Raw genomic sequence first — 18,175 nt, forward strand, 5'->3', positions numbered from 1 at the left:
GCTTCTTACTGGTGGGTTCCTCTCTGGCCATTCCTTCCTCGTTGCTTTTCCTTTGCTTTTTCTTTGTGGGCTTTTCTGTTTTACGAATGAGGCCCTGCATGAAGGCTGAAGGAGGCTTTAAAGCCCCAACACATCTTCTTCTGTGTTTGTAAAACATCTTCCACCCTCCTCCTCTCTGAACCTAACCGGCCGGGAATATAAGCTCCTCTCCCGATTCCCCTTCTGGAAGCTGTTGGCAGTGCACGGAATGGGCCAGGTCTTCTGCATGTGGGGGCTAGTCCGTGTTTTTAAAAAGTCTGGGTCCGGAGAGCTTAACCCAGAAGGTAGAGTGAGAGGGAGGTCTTTGCATTAATTTCCGGCTCGTTGAGACGGAGTGCAGAAAAGTCTCCATTGTGGGAAAGCAAGGGAGTCTCTTTCCCCTTTGGTTTTCTCCTGGCTGTGTCCTAAAACAGGATTAAGAACGAGCTGGAGACTGAGCCTGCACCTAGAGGGGATAGCAGTACACTTGACCGACACGGGGCACCTGTTCCGATCTGCGGGGCTCGGCTCAGGGCAGGTGGCGGGGGGGGGGGGGGGGGTCGATACCCAGGCCACACCTGCTTGTAAATATTTTCCCATGTTGCCCTTTGGTGGCAGTAGGGTCAGCAGTGAGGCCCCAAGGCCTGGTTCATGTTTTGTGAACAGGGACCCCGTGTGTCTTTCAGGATGAACAAGAAGAAGAAGAGGCAGCCAACCAGAAGCTGGCCCTGCAGAAAGCCAAGGAGGTGGCAGAAGTGAGTCCTCTGTCAGCCGCCAACATGTCCATAGCTGTGTAAGTGCCCTGAACTCCAGAATGCTGTCCAGGGTCCTCACGTCTACACCCTCCCAGTCAAGAATTTGGGGGCAAGGACCAGTCCCTGACAGGGGTGAGCTTTAGGAAGAGGTGCTTCTGCTCTATCGCCCAGTTGTACTCAACAGATAGTTAATAAGCGCCTCTTACATGCCAAGTATTGTTCTAGCAACTGGGGATATGGTATTAATAGGGGGTTAAGGGGCGTAGGGGGAGCCAGGGGTGGAGAGACTTGGGACTTTAAATAAAGTTGCCATGGAAGACCTGGCTGAGAAGGAGATAAGACCAGAAGGAGGTGAGGGAGGAGCCAGGCAGGGGGATCTTAGGGAAGATCATAGCAGGCAGCAGGAACAGTATATACAAAGGTCCTGGGGCAGGAATGTGCCTAGTGTGTTTAGGGAACATGAAGGAGGCCACTGTGACTGAAGTAGAGGGAGGGAAGTAGGAGAGTGGGAGGAAGTGAAGACAGAAAGGTGATAAGCAGATCATGCAGGGTCACGGGTGGGCTGTGGACTTTTGATCTGAGTCAGATGGGGGCCATGGAGGGCTCTGGAGCACAGGAGGGGCAAGACCTGACTCGGGTGCTCATGGGCCCCCTCTGGCAGCTGTCAAGGGAACAGGCTGTAGGGAACAAGGGTGAGAGTCAGGGGACCAGGTTGGAGACTACATTCATTGGTCTATACAAAAGAGATCGTGGGACTGCAGTGGGGTGGTGGCCGTGGTGATGGATGTAGCTGAGTTCTAGACACATCATGAAAGGTAGAGTGGACAGAGTTCCCTGGTGAATCAGAGGTGGCGAGGTGGTGAGAGTTCAGGTATCTTGATTAAAGGGAGATCCGTTGAGCCAACCCACATTCTGCCTGTGTTGGATGTCCCAGGGACGTTGCACACCGAGGGACAGTGCATGATGTGACGGTGGGGAGGGGGCTTTCTTTGCCAAAGTGGAAGGAGGAGAGGTGGCTGTGAAAGGAGAGCCCAGGAAAACACATAATCAGACAAGCGAGTTTAGGTGTGCAGTCTATGGAAGGTGGTGGTCTGTATGGGACGCCTGGGTGGCCCAGTCGGTTGAGCGTCCGACTTCAGCTCAGGTCACGATCTCACAGTTCTTGAGTTCGAGCCCCGTGTTGGGCTCTTTGCTGACGGCTCAGAGCCTGGAGCCTGCTTCAGATTCTGGGTCTCCCTCTCTCTCTCTGCCCCTCTCCCACTTGTGCTCTCTCTGTGTCTCTCAAAAATAAATAAATGTAAAAAAAAAAAAAAAAACACAAAAAACTATCAATGCCCGCAAAAACCCTAGAGAAGTCTGTATACCCCAGACTGGGCTGCAGGCTGGTCTGCACTGGCCCTGTGGGTAAATAAGTACTGCCCAAGACTCCCCAGTGGCCACCCTGGCTCCCCCTGGGACCACCCAGACCCTCCATGACCCAGAATTAACAGATCATGTGGACGATTCCAGAATCTGCTCCAGGCCAACGTCCACTGTGATGGCTTATCCTAGAGGTTAACATACTTTGACCATCAAGGCTACATCCCCCAGGGGGTCACGTGCTACAATTTGAGGAAGCCTGGAGAGGATGGCGGGAACACCCACCTGGGCTGAGACCCGCCCCCCCATCAGTCACACCCAGAGAGACACCTTGCTGGATGGAGACACCCACCTGGGCCAAGGCCCTGGCTAGGCCAGGATGCCCAGCCAGCTTGAGTTTTCGGCACAGGCCGAGCCACCTGGTTGGGCTGAAATACCCTCCCCGGTGGAGAGCCCCCCCTCCCCCCCCCCCCCCCCCCCCCCCCCGCCGAGACATTCGCCGGAGGGGCCTGAGCAGGCCACGTGGCCCAGCGCTCTAACCCCCACCCCCCACCCCCACCCTTCCCTTGCAGAAAGGAGCAGCAGAAGAACCAGAAGCCCACCAAGTCGGTGTGGGAGCAGCGGACCAGCGAGATGCGGAAGCAGAACCTGCTGGCCAGCCGGGAGGCCCTGTACAACGAGATGGACCCGGACGAGCGCTGGAAGGCCTCGTACGCCCGGCATCTGCGGCCGGACATGAAGACCCACCTGGACCGGCCGCTGGTGGTCGACCCCCAGGAGAACCGCAACAACAACACCAACAAGAGCCGGGCGGCCGAGCCCACCGTGGACCAGCGCCTCGGCCAGCAGCGAGCCGAGGACTTCCTCAGGAAACAGGCCCGCTACCACGACCGGGCCCGGGACCCCAGCGGCTCGATGGGCCTGGACCCCCGCAGGCCCTGGGCCGGCAGCCAGGAGGCCGAGCTGAGCCGGGAGGGGCCTTACGGCCGCGAGTCGGACCACCACGCGCGGGAGGGCGGCCTGGAGCAGCCGGGCTTCTGGGAGGGCGAGGCCGAGCGGGGCAAGGCCGGGGACCCCCACCGGAGGCACGCCCACCGGCAGGGGGGCAGCAGGGAGAGCCGCAGCGGCTCGCCCCGCACGGGGGCCGACGGCGAGCCGCGCCGGCACCGGGCCCACCGCCGGCCGGGCGAGGAGGGCGCGGAGGACAAGGCGGAGCGGAGGTCCCGGCACCGCGAGGGCAGCCGGCCGGCCCGGGGCGGCGAGGGCGGCGAGGGCGACGGGCCCGAGGGCGGCGAGCGGAGGAGGCGGCACCGGCACGGCCCCCCGGCCTCCTACGAGGCGGACGCAGCGCGCAGGGAGGACCGAGAGCGCCGCCACCGGAGGAGGAAGTAAGTGGGTGTGACCCCTGATGTGGGTTGGTGGCAGCGGTAGTAACGACGCCGGCCGTGGGGCCCGTTCCTCTGGTGGAGCGTCTCGGTCCTCTCCACCTCTTCCCCTCCACCGTCCGCCCCGCCCCCCAGCCTTGCGCCGCCCCCCTGCCCTGCGCCCCACCCCCACCCCCTCGGCAGATGGATCCCAGTGTCACAGATTGGAAACCCAGGGGTGGAGCGCCTTGCCCAAGGTCACACGTGCAGTAGGTGGCGCGGCCAGAGGCTGCAGGCCCACCATTTCCCCCTGGTGCCATGTCTCTGGGAACATCTATGAGAAATTCCCCGCGCCCCCCCCAGAATTCTTGGCGCTGTTCCATGTAGTTGCTGTGTGACCTGGCGCCGGTGACTTCACGTCTCTGGGCCTCCGTTTCCTCTGTCTGTAAAATGGAGATGGGGGGGTCCACTTGGGTCGTTGCTGGAATTAAGAGATCACTCATGGAAAAAACCCGGAAGAGCAGCCGACACCTTAAGTACGCGGTACATGCAGACCGTTTTTTAGCTGTTAATGAGGCAGCCATCTTTTTTAGCCATCTGAAAAGCCACACTGGGCCCTCGGAATTGAAAGGAGAGCGGGGTTCAGGCTTCTGGAGGCCTGTTCCAGGCCAGAGCCCTGCCCAGTGGGAAACAGCATCCTCGTGTTCTTGGTATTTTGGAACACTCCTTCCGGTCCTGTGGTGATTCTATATATAGGAGCCCAACGATGTTGAAACAGATATCGTTCTTATATTCATTGATGTCCCGTTAGTTTTCTTTTCTATCACCACGAGGGCATCATATTGATTTTTTAATGATGTGTTTAAGTGGCTCTGTTATATGACATAGGCACTAGGCCAGCACTTAACCAAAATTGAATGTGTGCGCGAATCCCCAGGGATCTTCTTAAGCTACAGATTCTAATTCCTTGGGTCTCAGGTGCAGCCTGAGATTCTGCCTTTCTAAGGAGCTCCCAGGGGAGACTGATGCTGGTCCAAGGACCACACTTTGAGTCGAGAAGAGTCCAGAGGGCAAAGTTAAGTGACGCAAGGCCCTGCGTGCAGAGTCCCCAGGAATGCGACAGCTGGAAATGCTGGCTGGCTCCGGGTGCTGTGGGCCGTTCAGGTGACACGAGGGAGTGGCCACCAGTGTTGAGATTTTCCCAAGTGGAGAACGCCCCTTGGTGAAGTTCCATATGCGATCGGGTCTGGCGTTCCTTCAGTGCGTCCAGTAGCTGCATTCCGGGGACATGGGGTGTGTATTTCACGCATACGAGATACGCCGATACGTAGAACGGAGTCACGTTAAAACTAAAGACGCAGGACATCACTAGCAGATTTTTCGGCCGTGTCAGGGACGTTAAAAAGTCGTGAAGCGGGGTGGAGGGGGCACGCCTGGATGGCTCAGTCGGTCGGGTGTCCAGTTTTTGATCTCAGCTCAGGTCGTGATCTCAGGGTCGTGAGCTAGGCCTGGAACCTGCTTTAAAAAAAAAAAAGTCATGAAGGAAAGGCTAATTTAGGTAGAATACAGCATTTAGAACCTAACTCCATCATCAGAGACCAGTGACTCACTATTGCTGTTAATACTGCCACTGCTAATATTTACTATTATTGTCATCCTTGTTGTTATATTACTCCTGTGATCGGAGGAGGCAGAGTGACAGGGACAGAGCACGAGCAGGGGAGGGGCAGAGAGAGAGGGAGACACAGAATCCAAAACAGGCTCCAGGCTCTGAGCCGTCAGCACAGAGCCTGACGCGGGGCTTGAACTCACGGACCGCCAGATCATGACCTGAGCCACCAGGCAACTGGGTTTTTTGTTTGTTTGTTTTTTTTTAATGTTGACTTATTTTTGAGGGGCAGAGACTGAGCAGGGGAGGTGCAGAGAGAGAGGGAGACAGAGAATCCCGAGCAGGATGTGGGGCTTGATCCCATGAACCGTGAGATCATGACCTGAGCCGAAACCAAGAGTCGGTCGCTCAACTGACTGAGCCATCCGGTCAGCTGGATGGCTATTGCTGTTACCAGTGTCACTTACACCATTAGGATTTTCTCATCTTTGCATCCATAGCCTTTAGAGTGACCACCCCAGCTCCTTCCTTTCACAGATGGGGAAACTGAGGCCCAGAGAGGGGAAGGGATTTTCCCCGGGCACCGCAAGCCGATAGCAGCAGTGGGATAAGAACCCAGCTTTCCCGAATCCCACAGATGGCCCCTGCTTCCCCTCCTCTCAGAAAGTACCTCCCCATCCCCGCTGCCCCCCACCAAAGCACCCAATCTGCTACTCCCTTATTAATGGGCACGTCAAATGTCCTGGCCAGGAGAGGCATTACTCATTTGGCTTATGGAAAGGTTCTAATGCTCATGGGAGATAAAACTTCGTGAAGGTTCAGACACTTGTAGAGGAAAAAAAAATCCAAGACGAGGCATTCACATGCTTTAACAAACAAACAAAAAAACGGAAAAAAAAAAAAAAAGAATGGCAAAGAGAAACCTTCATTCATTCACGAATATGATATGCTAAAAAGACATTTCAGTTCTATACGGTGACAAGCCAGGGGACCTGCCTAAGGGGTCTGCCACCTGCATTTTTCCTTTTTGTCATTTCTTAGACCTTTTCCCAGACACACTCTGTGTTTTTCCTTCTCCAAAACATTGATAATATACATAGAATTGTTTCCTTTCTGTTTCTTTCTGTCTCTCCCCCAATTACACCTCCTGTCTTCTTCGTCGGCGTCCCCAGCTTTAAATGCCCCCCGCCCAGCTCATCCCGGTGAAAAGTGGACGGAAGCACATTCTATTTCATTCATCCTACATCGTTCAGTAGCCTCTGTGCCCAGATCCCCCACGCCGGGGTGACCAAAGGGAAGGTAGCGCTTTCCCTGACTCCCGGTAAAACGCTGTGGGTCACAGACCTGGGCAGTTCTTCCTGCTGGACACGGCTGAGCAGGGAGGTCTTTTGCCCAGATCTGTGTCACCCCAGAATTGACATCTCAGTGCCATAGTTCCACCTGCTCCCTCCCATCACCATGAAACCCAGACCCCAGGAAGAGCAAGGAGACCTCCGGGACCGCTGAGCCCCACAGTCTGTCCCGCGTGGGGAGAAGAGGGGTGCTCCATCCATTAACGCCCTGATCTTACAGCACCCCCAGTGAGCCTTAGCCAGTGGCTCCAGCACCCCCATTCCATGTCCCCAGGCTGTCCACTGCAACATTTTCTTCACCAAGTGGTGCCGTAGCTTAAAATCTGTGGGACCAGAGGCGCCTGGGTGTCTCAGTCAGTTAAGCGTCTGACTCTTGATTTTGGCTTAGGTCATGATCCCAGGGTCGTGGGGTTGAGCCCCGAGTCAGGCTCTGCGCTGAATGTGGAGTTTTGGGGATTCTCTCTCCTCTCTCTCTCTCTCTTTCTCTGCCCCTCCCCCCTCTCAAAATAAATAAACATTTTTTTTTTTTTTTAATCTGTAGAACCAGACTCCAGCCCAGCCCTTTCCCAGCTGGGGGACACCTGCCAAATGCCTTTGCCTCTCCGGGCCTCAGTTTCCTCACCTGTAACATGGGCCTGATGCTAGTCCCACCTCCAGCAGAGGTGGTTGTGGGGATTAGAGCCTGGTGACCCAGGGAAGCAGGACCGTCCTCTGCTCCTGGGGGCCTGAGCACGCCCCGGGCAAGGTGGCCATCGCCCCTGGGAGAAGGATGCTGAAGTGATTAGCTGGCAGAGGCACGCGGTGCAGACGGGGTTATGCAACCGGCTGCCTATTCCGGGCAGATGATGCACGTCCCCAAGAGGGAAGGGGGAAGGGGCCTGACTTCAAAGTTTTCTGCCCCTTTTGAGTTCTCCTTGGAGATCGATGTGCGGTGGCCTTGCAGGCTGAGCTCGGAAGGAAGGCTCCACAGCAGACAGGGTCGACAGAGGGAGCCAAACAGGACAGAACGCCTGCAGCCCCTCCATCCAGACGAGGGGCTCCCGGCCGCGGGCGGGAGGCTGACGTCCCCACGAGGTTCACCATGGTCTCAGCTGCTGTGTTCTTTAGTGTGACCTCTTCACACGGTGGCCGAGGGATCTAGGTTCTCTTTGAAATAGAAATTCACCTGAGCCTGCTTTGTGCTAGGGATAGCTCTCTCTTGTTAGGAAAATCTGGACATATTTTTTGAGGGGCCACCATTCGACCCACTGCCGTCCGCCCTCTGACGCCCCCCCGCCCAAATGTGTGTCCATTTCACGGGCGGCATATACTCACCTCCCCATCCCAGCGTCCCCAGAAGTCTAAACCTGTCCGTCACCGCACCAGCTCGGAGATCCTAAGTCTCATCCTCTAAGTCGGGTGTGGGTGAGACTCTGGGTAAGATCCATTTGGGGGCAAAATCCCTGTCCCCCTGTGGACGGGAAACTGGAAGGACACATTCCCTGCCTCCAGAATACAGTCGGGGGACAGACGTGGGGCAGACGTTCCTATTCCAAAAGACGGGTGTTGGGAAGGATGAAGGGTCACTGGTCCCAAACAGGTTCTAAACCCAGCGGGTTTAAAACCCGGCCCTCGGCCCGGTAACACGTGTGCTCCTCATAGCGACTCAGGGAAGTTACCACGCCCACCCGGTGACCGTTTAGAAACAGGCTGAGTGACTCGCCCATGGTTACATGGCACACTGGCTCTAGGATCCCCACCGTAGTCCCCAAGTTACAGGCAAGGTTCCGCTGGTATATTCCTAATTTTAAAACAAGGGACCCGGGGGGCGCCTGGGTGGCGCAGTCGGTTAAGCGTCCGACTTCAGCCAGGTCACGATCTCGCGGTCCGTGAGTTCGAGCCCCGCGTCGGGCTCTGGGCTGATGGCTCAGAGCCTGGAGCCTGTTTCCGATTCTGTGTCTCCCTCTCTCTCTGCCCCTCCCCCGTTCATGCTGTGTCTCTCTCTGTCCCAAAAATAAATAAACGTTGAAAAAAAAAAAAACAAGGGACCCGGGGCTCAGAGAGGTTAATCAAACCCCAGAAGGTCACACAGCGAGCGAGTGGCTTTGCCGAGACTCAAACCCAGCTCACTCTGGCCCACTCTCGTGACTGAGAAGGGAGAAACCCGGCTGGGCCTGCCCTTCCGCCTCCTAAAAACACTGGACTTTTGCAAGGTAAAATGCAGAACTAAAACGAAGAAGGGTTAGGTGGATGGACGTTTCCAGATCGGGCCTGGGTTGTGGTGCCTGCGATTGCTCCTGATCTCCCAGCTGCTCAACGAACGGTGTGATGATCTAAGTGCTGTCTCTTGCTCACTTCCGGTATCCTGAGCAAGCGTGTGGTGGGGACAGCCTGAGAAAACCGTTTTCTATTACGACTCGGCTTCTCCAGGACTCAGTTTCCGCATCTGTATAATGGGAGGCGTCATGACCCCAGCCTCCTAAGATTGTTTGAGAAGTTAATGAGCTGACGGAGCCAGGGGCTGGCTCACGCCATTGGCCATGAGGGCGAGTGCCAAGGATGCCCCCGCATCCGTCAGCGCTGGGCTAAGCCTTCGGGGAGATCTCAGACTGCTTAGAGAAGCGGGGTGTCGGGTAGGGGTTTAGCAGTATGGGCACCAGAGCCCTGTCGTCTGGGCTCCAAGCTGCCTCTGCCACCAACTGGCTGTGGCTGTGTGGCCTCGGGCCAAGGCCCTTCCTGTTTCCGAGCCTCGGTTTCCTCATCTGTAAAATGGGACTAACAATACTACCCACTTCCCACAGCGATTCTGAGAATCACAGGGGCTGCTTTGTGGAGTCTGCTACACGGGTGAGCTATTATGAGGAGCAGTGGAGGATACAGGAAGCAGAATTGGGGCAGCCTTTCAGGAGCCCCAGAGAGAGAAGTTCTGGATCGTAGAACCCTCTGGAGGGAGAAGTCATTGAGATTATAAACAACAGATGTCCTGGGGTTTCCAGGAAACGGACTTTACCGGGGCCGGCACACAGGGACTGGGGAAGGATGAGGCCCCTCGTCCGAAGACCGAGGGTCCAGGGGGGCGTGTGAGAGTGAACAGAGCAGACTGGGGTCCGGGTGCACTTGGCTCAGGCGGGCAGAGCTGGGGCCAGCCGAGGAGGCACCAGACAGGCCCTAGACCCCAGCCGCCCTCCCTGGGGCCACGGCTCCTGGGGGGGGGGGTGTCTGGCAAGCTAGGGGTGAGTGTGCAGATGGGAGGAGGCAGGGGTCGATGGGCGGTCTGGGCCTGTGGGATTTCTGGGCCGCAGTGTCCTCATCTGAGAAATGGGGGCATTGGTTGACCATTCGACGAGAAGCGGCCAAGCGTGTGCCGGGTGCCAGGCCCTGTTCTGACGCTGGATGCACAGCTGTGAACAAGAGAGACAAAAATAAACCACTTGCCTCGCAGAGCTGATGTCCCACAGGGCACCGAGGTGGAAAATCAGCCGGGACCCTTCACATTTCTGTCTCCTCCCCCCGTGCCCCCGAACGCTCAGGCTCTTTTCTTCTCATGTCCATCTACATAGTGTTAATTATTTGAGCAACTGAGGCACCAGACTCCTACCCACCGCGTCTCCCTCCCTCTCCACCTCCAGCCACACCAGCCTCCTGAAGCTCAACAAGCCTGTCCCCACTTCTGGACCCTTGCACTGGCTGGGTTCCCTCTGCCTGGGATGCCCTTTGCCCGTCACACCTGTATCCCCGTGAAAAATTACCCAGTTCACTTACCAGCTGTGTGGCCTTGGGCAACAGACTTAACCTCTCTGGGCTACAATGTTCTCATCTGTAAAACGGTGCCAGTCATTATGCCTCGCGGGGCTGAGGACACGGGTGGTTAGAAGTCAAGTGCTTAGAACGGCACCTGCGAGCTTGTGTTACTGAGGCGTTTACTGTAACTACTTTTGTTATTTTTTATGTTGTTTACTTGCCTGTATTGTGTGCTCCCCCAAACTGGAATTTTGGGAGGGGACGTAAATACTGCAGGCAGGCATGTAAAGCCACGAGGCAATTGTACCCCTAGAGGGATGGTGTCCCCGTGTCTCCTTTAGCCAGAAAACACCGTGCGCCCCAGTCCTGCCCAGGAGCTAATGGGGGGCCTGTAGGCTGAATGGAGGCTCTGGCACAAAGTTGGGGCGGGGTCCAGAACACGCGTTCTATTTCTCTAACTCCGTTACGGGTCCTTTCTCGTTGGCCTGCCTTCTACAGAGAGAACCAGGGCTCCGGGGTCCCCGTGTCGGGCCCCAACCTGTCGACCACCCGGCCAATCCAGCAGGACTTGGGCCGCCAGGACCCGCCGCTGGCCGAGGACATTGACAACATGAGGAACAACAAGCTGGCCACCGCGGGGTCGGCTGGCGCCCACGACAGCCTCGGCCGCCCCGGCCTGCCCCAGAGCCCCTCCAGGACCGGAAACAGCACCGACCCCGGCCCCGCGCCAGCACCGCCCGCCGTGGCCGCGAACCCCCAGAACGTCGCCGGGCGCCGGGCGCCCAACAACCCGGGGGACCCGTCCGACCCCGGCCCCCCCAAGACCCCCGAGAACAGCCTTATCGTCACCAACCCCAGCAGCACACAGACCAACTCAGCAAAGACTGCCAGGAAACCCGACCACACCACGGTGGACATCCCCCCGGCCTGCCCGCCCCCCCTCAACCACACCGTCGTCCAAGGTGAGACCCCCGCCCCCCTCGCCTCCACACATCACCCGGCGGGGCACCCGGGGTCCCCGGAGCGGCCGCCTCGGGCCCAGTCCGCGGAGGCTTGGCTGGGGGACCCTGGACAGTTGAGCCTACCTCTCTGCCCTCGGTTTCTTCCTCTCAGAATGGGCATAGACGTGGGTCCCGCCCCCACGGGACTGCCGGGAGGGTTAATATCTGTGCAACTCGGTAGGGTTTAGCGATATTGCCTGCATCCCAAATTCCCAGAGGGGAGCCGGGAAGCCACCATGGATCCTTCTGATGGAAATTGAGGGGGCCTCCCATGATTCCCTAGAGCAGCGCTGTCCAAAAGAAATGCGACACAGACCACGTGTGCAGTGTGAAGCGTTCTAGGAGCCATATGGAAAGAAAGAAGGGAGAGAAGGAGGGAGGAAGGAGTGATGTAAAAAAGAAAAAAGAAAAAGGTGAAATGAACTCTAATAATAAGTTGCGTTTAACCCAGAGTGTCATTTATTTGTCCAAAATGCCACCATTTCAACATATGATCAGTATGTTTCACGTGATTAATAGTCTATTTTACGTTCTTATTCTTGTACTCTGTCTTAGAAATTCAGTGTGTTTTACACTTACAGCCTTTCGTGGTTTGGACTAGCCACTGTTGCACGGCTCAGGCCTAGACCCTTGAGAGACTGGCAGTTTTTGACCCCCAGACCCCCCACCATGTGAGATTGGGGTCAGAGGAGCACTAAGAACTTAGAAACGACCCACCGAGCTTGTTATTTCTGAACTAGATGTAACTAGATGGTTCCTCTTACTTGTCAGTTCTGTGTAGGAGATTTCCATGAGTCTGCTTAATAAACGCCCACCACAGTCCCACAGGGTGACTCTGGTCACTATGCCCATTTTACAGATGGAAATACTGAGGCTCAGGGACACTCCGCCTGCCCACAGACTCCTAGCAAGGTTAGGCTGCAGAATCAACGCTCAGGAGGGTAGTGACGCTTCCCATCAAGAGAGAGGTGTTAATGGGGGCAAACCCTGCAGTTTGACGAAGAGAGAGCTCAGTATTACCATCTGTAAAGTGGGGCTATTGGGGCTCATGTTACCTGCCTCCAAATGAAGTCCGGTGGGATGGGGGCAGGTTTGTGTTAATATCCTGTGAGGGTCCCACCAGACTCAAGGTTGTCTATCGAGTGGTCGAGTGCAGGGACCACTCTGGGACCAGGTTCAAATCCGTGTGACCTTAGGCAAGTCACTTCACCTCTCTGTGCCGCAGCTGCATCATCTGTAAAACGGAGCTTTTCAAGTACAAACCTCGTAGGGTCACGTGAGGATTCAACGACATACCGTGGTGCCTGGCACATAGTAGGCACGTTATAAATGTCAGCCGCTTATTGCCTGCCCTGGGGAGCGGACAGGAGCCCAGAGGCTTGTGGGAAATCACGGAGGGAGCCCTGTGTTGGTTCTTGTCCCCACAGTGAACAAAAACGCCAACCCAGACCCACTGCCAAAAAAGGAGGAAGAGAAGAAGGAGGAGGAGGAAGACGACCCTGGGGAAGACGGCCCCAAGCCCATGCCCCCCTACAGCTCTATGTTTATCCTCTCTACAACCAACCCGTGAGTATGGCCTGTGGCCAGGGCAGGGGGCCCGGGGCTCCCACTGGGGCACTCGAAGTCAAGCCAGAGGGCAGGCCCAGATGGAGGGTAATGGGGAGAGTTGCTTCCCAGATCACGATTAGTCCCATAGCGGGTGTTTGAGCAGATGAGAAACGGATGCCCTCTTCCTAAGTCCTGTAAGAAAGAAATTTCTCATAAAGTACTGATTGGGGGGGGGCGGGAAGACCCCTTCCTGCCATCAGCTAGAAATCCTTGTCGTAAATATTCAACTCTACACGGTCTGTAATGTGAGAGGCACCCCTAAGACACGGCTGCCTTGTGCAGTGCGCAACCTGTACCGTCATACCTGGCGGCCCTGGTCCCTGAGCTCTGGCTCCTAACCTCTGCTCCACAAGGATTTGGATTCTAGGCAGATGGTCTCTGAGTTCCATAGCCCTTTGTCTTGGGCATCCTTGAGGAGGAAAGATTATTTAGGGGAGAGACTTCTCACATGCGTGTCACGGTGGTTAATGGAGGGTTGTGTTTTTCCGAAGGCTATTTCTTGAAACCCTGGTCCCTCAAAATGCTTCCTGACCAAGAAAACTCACGTCACATAAATTGGGCGGTAACTGCTTTCTGTAACCTGCCTCTTGAGACTCTTGAGTCTCACTCTGCGTGCTTCCTTTTTTATTTGGTTGAAACTATCTATTTTGTTAGGGAAACACTTACGTGGCACTTAGTGCCAGGCACGGTTGTGAGTGCTTTACAAACTGGAAAAAAAAAAAAAATTCTCATAATAACCCTATGGGATTGGTACTATGTGTATGCCCATTTAACAGATGAAGAAACTGAGGCCCAGAGAGGTGAAGTCACCTGTCCGAGTTCATACAGCAAGCAAGTGGGAGAGCCCAAACAGACTGACGCCAGCATCCCTGTTCTTAACCACTCAGCCCTGCTGCCCTTCACACAACTTTGTGACATATTTATTAATATTATTAGCTCCACTTAAGAGGTTAAGTACTTAAGTGTTATCCTAGTACGCCATCAAAGGCTCTCATAAGGCCCGCAATTAATCATTTCAGTAACTGATTTTCTGGAGCCCTTACTATGTGCCAGGCATATATTAACTCTTCGGAGCCTCACATTCTTGTAAGGTAGGCACCATCATTACGGCCATTTCACAGATAGGGCACTGAGGCACAGGGGATAAGTAACTTGCCTAAGGTCACTCAATTAATTAAAGAAAGAAAGAAAGAGAGAGAGAGAGAGAGAGAGAGAGAGAAAGAAAGAAAGAAAGAAAGAAAGAAAGAAAGAAAGAAATCTGTTTAACCCAGAATTTCCCAATTTTGTTTGACCATAGGGTATTTTATGCCTGTGACTATCTTCCCTGGCCGAGGGCCCCCCTGCCACCTTCTTGGGGCTCCATGAACCCCCGAGAGGGCCCCCAGGGGGAAGATCTTGACACTGGGTGGGGTATAGAACCTTGGGAGTCAGGGAGCTCAGGTGGTGGCAGGTGACAGAAGGAGATTACAGGAGGAAAGGGCTTGGGAGCCCACAGTCTGAGTGGACCCCTGCATACCCACCTGTCCCCACAGCCTTCGCCGCCTGTGCCACTACATCCTGAACCTGCGCTACTTTGAGATGTGCATCCTCATGGTCATTGCCATGAGCAGCATCGCCCTGGCGGCTGAGGATCCCGTGCAGCCCAACGCACCGCGAAACAACGTGAGTCCCGCTCCGCGGGCGCCCTCCTGGCCGGGCCGCTCTGCTACGGGCCACCTTCCCCTGCGTCCTCAACGCTGCCAGCCAGGCTGGAAGGAATGTCAGGGGTACCCCTGGGCACAGCCCTGGGCTCACCACCGCTTCCGGTGGGGCGGGGAAGCCCTGATTGGTCGCGTATGCTCTTGGGGGCGGGACGTCCCTCGAGGGAGTGGTGACTGTGCACCTGGTGGGGGAAAGGGGGCCGAGGGCAGGAGGGGCCGGAAGTTGCTGAAATCCCGGGCAGGGGGAGCGAGGCTGGCGTTAGGTGGGGGTGGCACCCTCTGCCTGGAACGTAGGGGTGCCCCACAGGTATCCCCTCAGCCGCCGGGCCTCACCCAACAGACTTCTTGGCTTTGATCTTGGCTTTGACACGAGTTTTGAAAGAAAGGACGCTGCTTATTTTTAATGCTTGTTTATTTTTAAGGGGAGAGAGAGAGAGAGCCAGTGGGGGAGGGACAGAGGGAGAGGGAGACACAGACCTCGAAGCCGGCTCCGGGCTCTGAGCCATCAGCACAGAGCCCGACGAGGGGCTGGAACCCAGGAACCGTGAGATCATGACGTGAGCCGGAGTCGGACGCTTAGCCGACTGAGCCACCCAGGAGCCGTGAAAGAAAGAACTCGTTTGATGCAGAAACACGGACTACACTTTCAGCTGTTTGGAGAGCTACAAGGCTCTCCTTTTAGGGGCGCAGGGTCTGCTAACGGTTCCTGATAACTGAGTGGTGGTTGTGTTCAGAGCACAAGCCCCGGCACTTGGCATGTAAGCTCTCCCAGGTATCCCCATTGGACAGATGGTGAAACTGAGGCTCGGGCAGGTTCAGTGACCTGGCCGAGATCACACGGCAGAATCCCAATGCTGCCTCCCCTGTCGATCCTTCTGCTTCCCTCAACCGTGTCCGTTTTTTGAGCACCTACTGTGTACATGGCTCCCCTTAAGTCCCGCCCAGCAAGAATGGGCGCGTGCCTGTGGTTGAGAGGGGAAAGTGAGGCACTGAGAAGTGAGGGCCTGGCAGATTCCACACCGGTGGCAGAACCTCCTTCCCCAGCTCCTTCCTGCCCACCCCCACCCCCCCATCGCTGCCCCCCTGCCCGGAGCCAGGGGCACATTTTCCGCTGGGAGCCAGGCCCTGCCGCCCTCGCTAAGTAGGTTAGGAGCCTGGTGAGGCTGGCAAGCCCCATAAATCAAGCCTGCCCGACAGCAGCTTACCTTGCACTTTCCCTTCCTTTGCAGGCCTGGCAGGGCCCCTGGGGACCCGAGGGGGGAGATGGAAGGAAATAATTAGAACACGGCTCCCGGAAGAAGCGAGCACCAGGGCAGGGCTGAGGCCGCGCTCTCTTCTCTACGGCCAGCTCTCCCCACCCCCGGGGACTGCAGGGAGCCAGGCCCGGGAGGGGGTGTCCCAGGAGCGGTCAGCAACCCCCCTGCAGACTCTAGGAGGTCAGAGAAGGCTCTGTCACTGGCGGGGGTACCGCTGCGGTTCCTGGACCTGGGGGAGCCCGGCGGGGCTCGGACCAGCCCCACGGGGCGTGTGCAAAGCCTTATCCCGGCCCCTGCCTGCTGCATCTTGCAATTGAAACTTCTCTCCTCGAAGCCCTCCCCTCTTCAAGGGCACTGTGGCCCCACACGGCCAGCTGATGCCCGGGGACCCCCCCCCGCCACGGGGCAGGAAGTGAAACAAAACCACCCCCCACACCGGGCACATCTCCTCAGTGCCCCCTTTCCCTCCCTCTGAAGTCAGGGTTCACATCCCGGGACGTCTGGAGACACATTTGGGTTGTCACGACTTGGGGTGGGCAGCGGGGCACTACTGGCATCCAGAGGGGCGCTCGGCCCCCTCAGGGGCACAGGGCAGCCCCCGCGAGGGGAATGCGCCAGCCCCAAGGGTCCACGCTGGATAACCCAACCCTAGCGGTAACCAGAAGGGACCTCCCTTCTGGAAGGAGCTTAGCTACTCTAGTTTTGCCACCGGCTTGGGCACCCTTAGGCGCTAGAGTTGGGTGTTGTTGCTCCTTTCTGACACGAAAACAGATGGAATAATTCTGTGCCTCTCTTCTGTCACCCAACCTCGTGCACCCCCCCGCTCCCCAGGCTTGTCAACCCTGGGGCCTGGAGACTCCTTTGGCCGACCTGGTGGGTATGACGCAGAGGCTCTCTGGGACTTTGATCTGCGTTTCCCTGGGATAAATGAGCCCGAGCACCGGCTTGGAGTAAACCGAGCCACAGGAAATTGTCATTTGCATAGGGCGAAGCATCGGCACATCCGAGAGAGTCAAACCTGATTTATTGGTCTCTCGGTTTCCTTGATTTCCTCTTGTCCGACTTAATTCGGTTCTCCAGAATTTTTTTTTTTTTTTGATAAGATTTTATTTTTGAGTAACCTCCACACGCAGCGTGGGAGCTCGAACTCACAGCCCCTCAGTTTTCCAGAAGTTGATTCCCCTGACCTCCTGCTCCTCCCCCACTCCCCTCATTCCTTTTTTCCTCTCTGCTTTTCTTTTCTTGTTTTAATTTTTTTAATGTTTATTTATTTTAAAAAAAAATTTTTTTAACGTTTATTTATTTTTGAGACAGAGAGAGACAGAGCATGAACGGGGGAGGGTCAGAGAGAGAGGGAGACACAGAATCCGAAGCCGGCTCCGGGCTCTGAGCTGTCAGCACAGGGGCCCGACGCGGGGCTCAAACTCACAGAGCGCGAGACTGTGACCTGAGCCGAAGTCAGCCGCTCAACCGACTGAGCCACCCAGGCGCCCCTAATGTTTATTTATTTTTGAAGGAGAGAGAGACAGGACACGAGCGGGGGAGGGACAGAGAGAGAGGGAGACACAGGCTCCGAAGCAGGCTCCGGGCTCCAAGCTGTCAGCACAGAGCCTGACCTAGGGCTCGAACTCACGAACCGTGAGATGGTGACCTGAGCCGAAGTTGGACGCTTAACTGACTGAGCCACCCAGGCACCCCCTCTCTGCTTTCCATTCATTGCTTTATTTAGCAATTAATGAGCAAATAGTATGTGCCACGCACAGAGCTAAAGGTCAAGGATTGACAGGGTAGGAGATGGTCCCTGCCTTCCCAGAGCTCACAGAGCGCCAGGCCTCTGGCCCTGCTGAGCCCTCCGCCCGGTGCACCTGAACTGCTCTCTCTGCACCCAGATCCTTCCAGCCCCTTGCACCTGCCACCCCCCCTCCCCCCACTCAGGGAGCCAGCCATCCTGGCCACTCTGGGCCCTGATGGCCCTTCAAGCCCCACGCTTAACGGGAACGTGAGGTGTGACCACACAGATCCCCAGGACCCTTCCAGCTACTCATGCATTCATTCCGCAAACATTTCTTGAGTGCCAACTGTATGCTTGAGCCTGTGTCATGAGCTGGAGACACTACAGGCATAGCCAAACGTCCCTGGCCGTGTGGGGCTGGCCTCAGGTCAGGAACGTGGACGATGAGGTTACTGATGACTATAACAAATTACAACAAATCGTTCGCAGGGATGGGTGGTTGGTCTGGTGAGGAAAATTGCGAGCGCCAGGAAGAAGCCATAAAGAGGGAATCAGGCAGGACATGGGGAAGAACATTCCAGGCAGAGGTAACCACCTGTACAAAGGCCCTGCGGTGAAGACGCCCAGAGTGACGGGTGTAGAGTGAACAAGGGACAGTGAGTGGAGGTGAAGGCATAGAGGTGACCAGGCAGATCGTTCGG

General features: G+C 56.3%; 1 protein-coding gene across 8 annotated transcripts in view; it reads left to right on the forward strand.

Annotated features, from left to right (window-relative positions):
* The window catches only part of CACNA1A (calcium voltage-gated channel subunit alpha1 A), a 287,235-nt gene that overhangs the window by 210,884 nt on the left and 58,176 nt on the right, over positions 1-18,175 (forward strand). For all 8 annotated transcript variants that reach the window (XM_086698925.1, XM_086698923.1, XM_086698924.1 and 5 more), the window contains 5 exons: positions 705-811; positions 2,705-3,520; positions 10,676-11,139; positions 12,606-12,744; positions 14,319-14,448. In XM_086698925.1, coding sequence (XP_086555051.1) covers positions 705-811; positions 2,705-3,520; positions 10,676-11,139; positions 12,606-12,744; positions 14,319-14,448 — 1,656 coding nt within the window. The remainder of the gene's footprint in view (positions 1-704; positions 812-2,704; positions 3,521-10,675; positions 11,140-12,605; positions 12,745-14,318; positions 14,449-18,175) is intronic.

This window comes from Puma concolor, chromosome A2 (assembly GCF_028749965.1).
Source record: "Puma concolor isolate L17-30 chromosome A2, mPumCon1.1.hap2, whole genome shotgun sequence".
Classification (NCBI taxonomy): domain Eukaryota; kingdom Metazoa; phylum Chordata; class Mammalia; order Carnivora; family Felidae; genus Puma; species Puma concolor.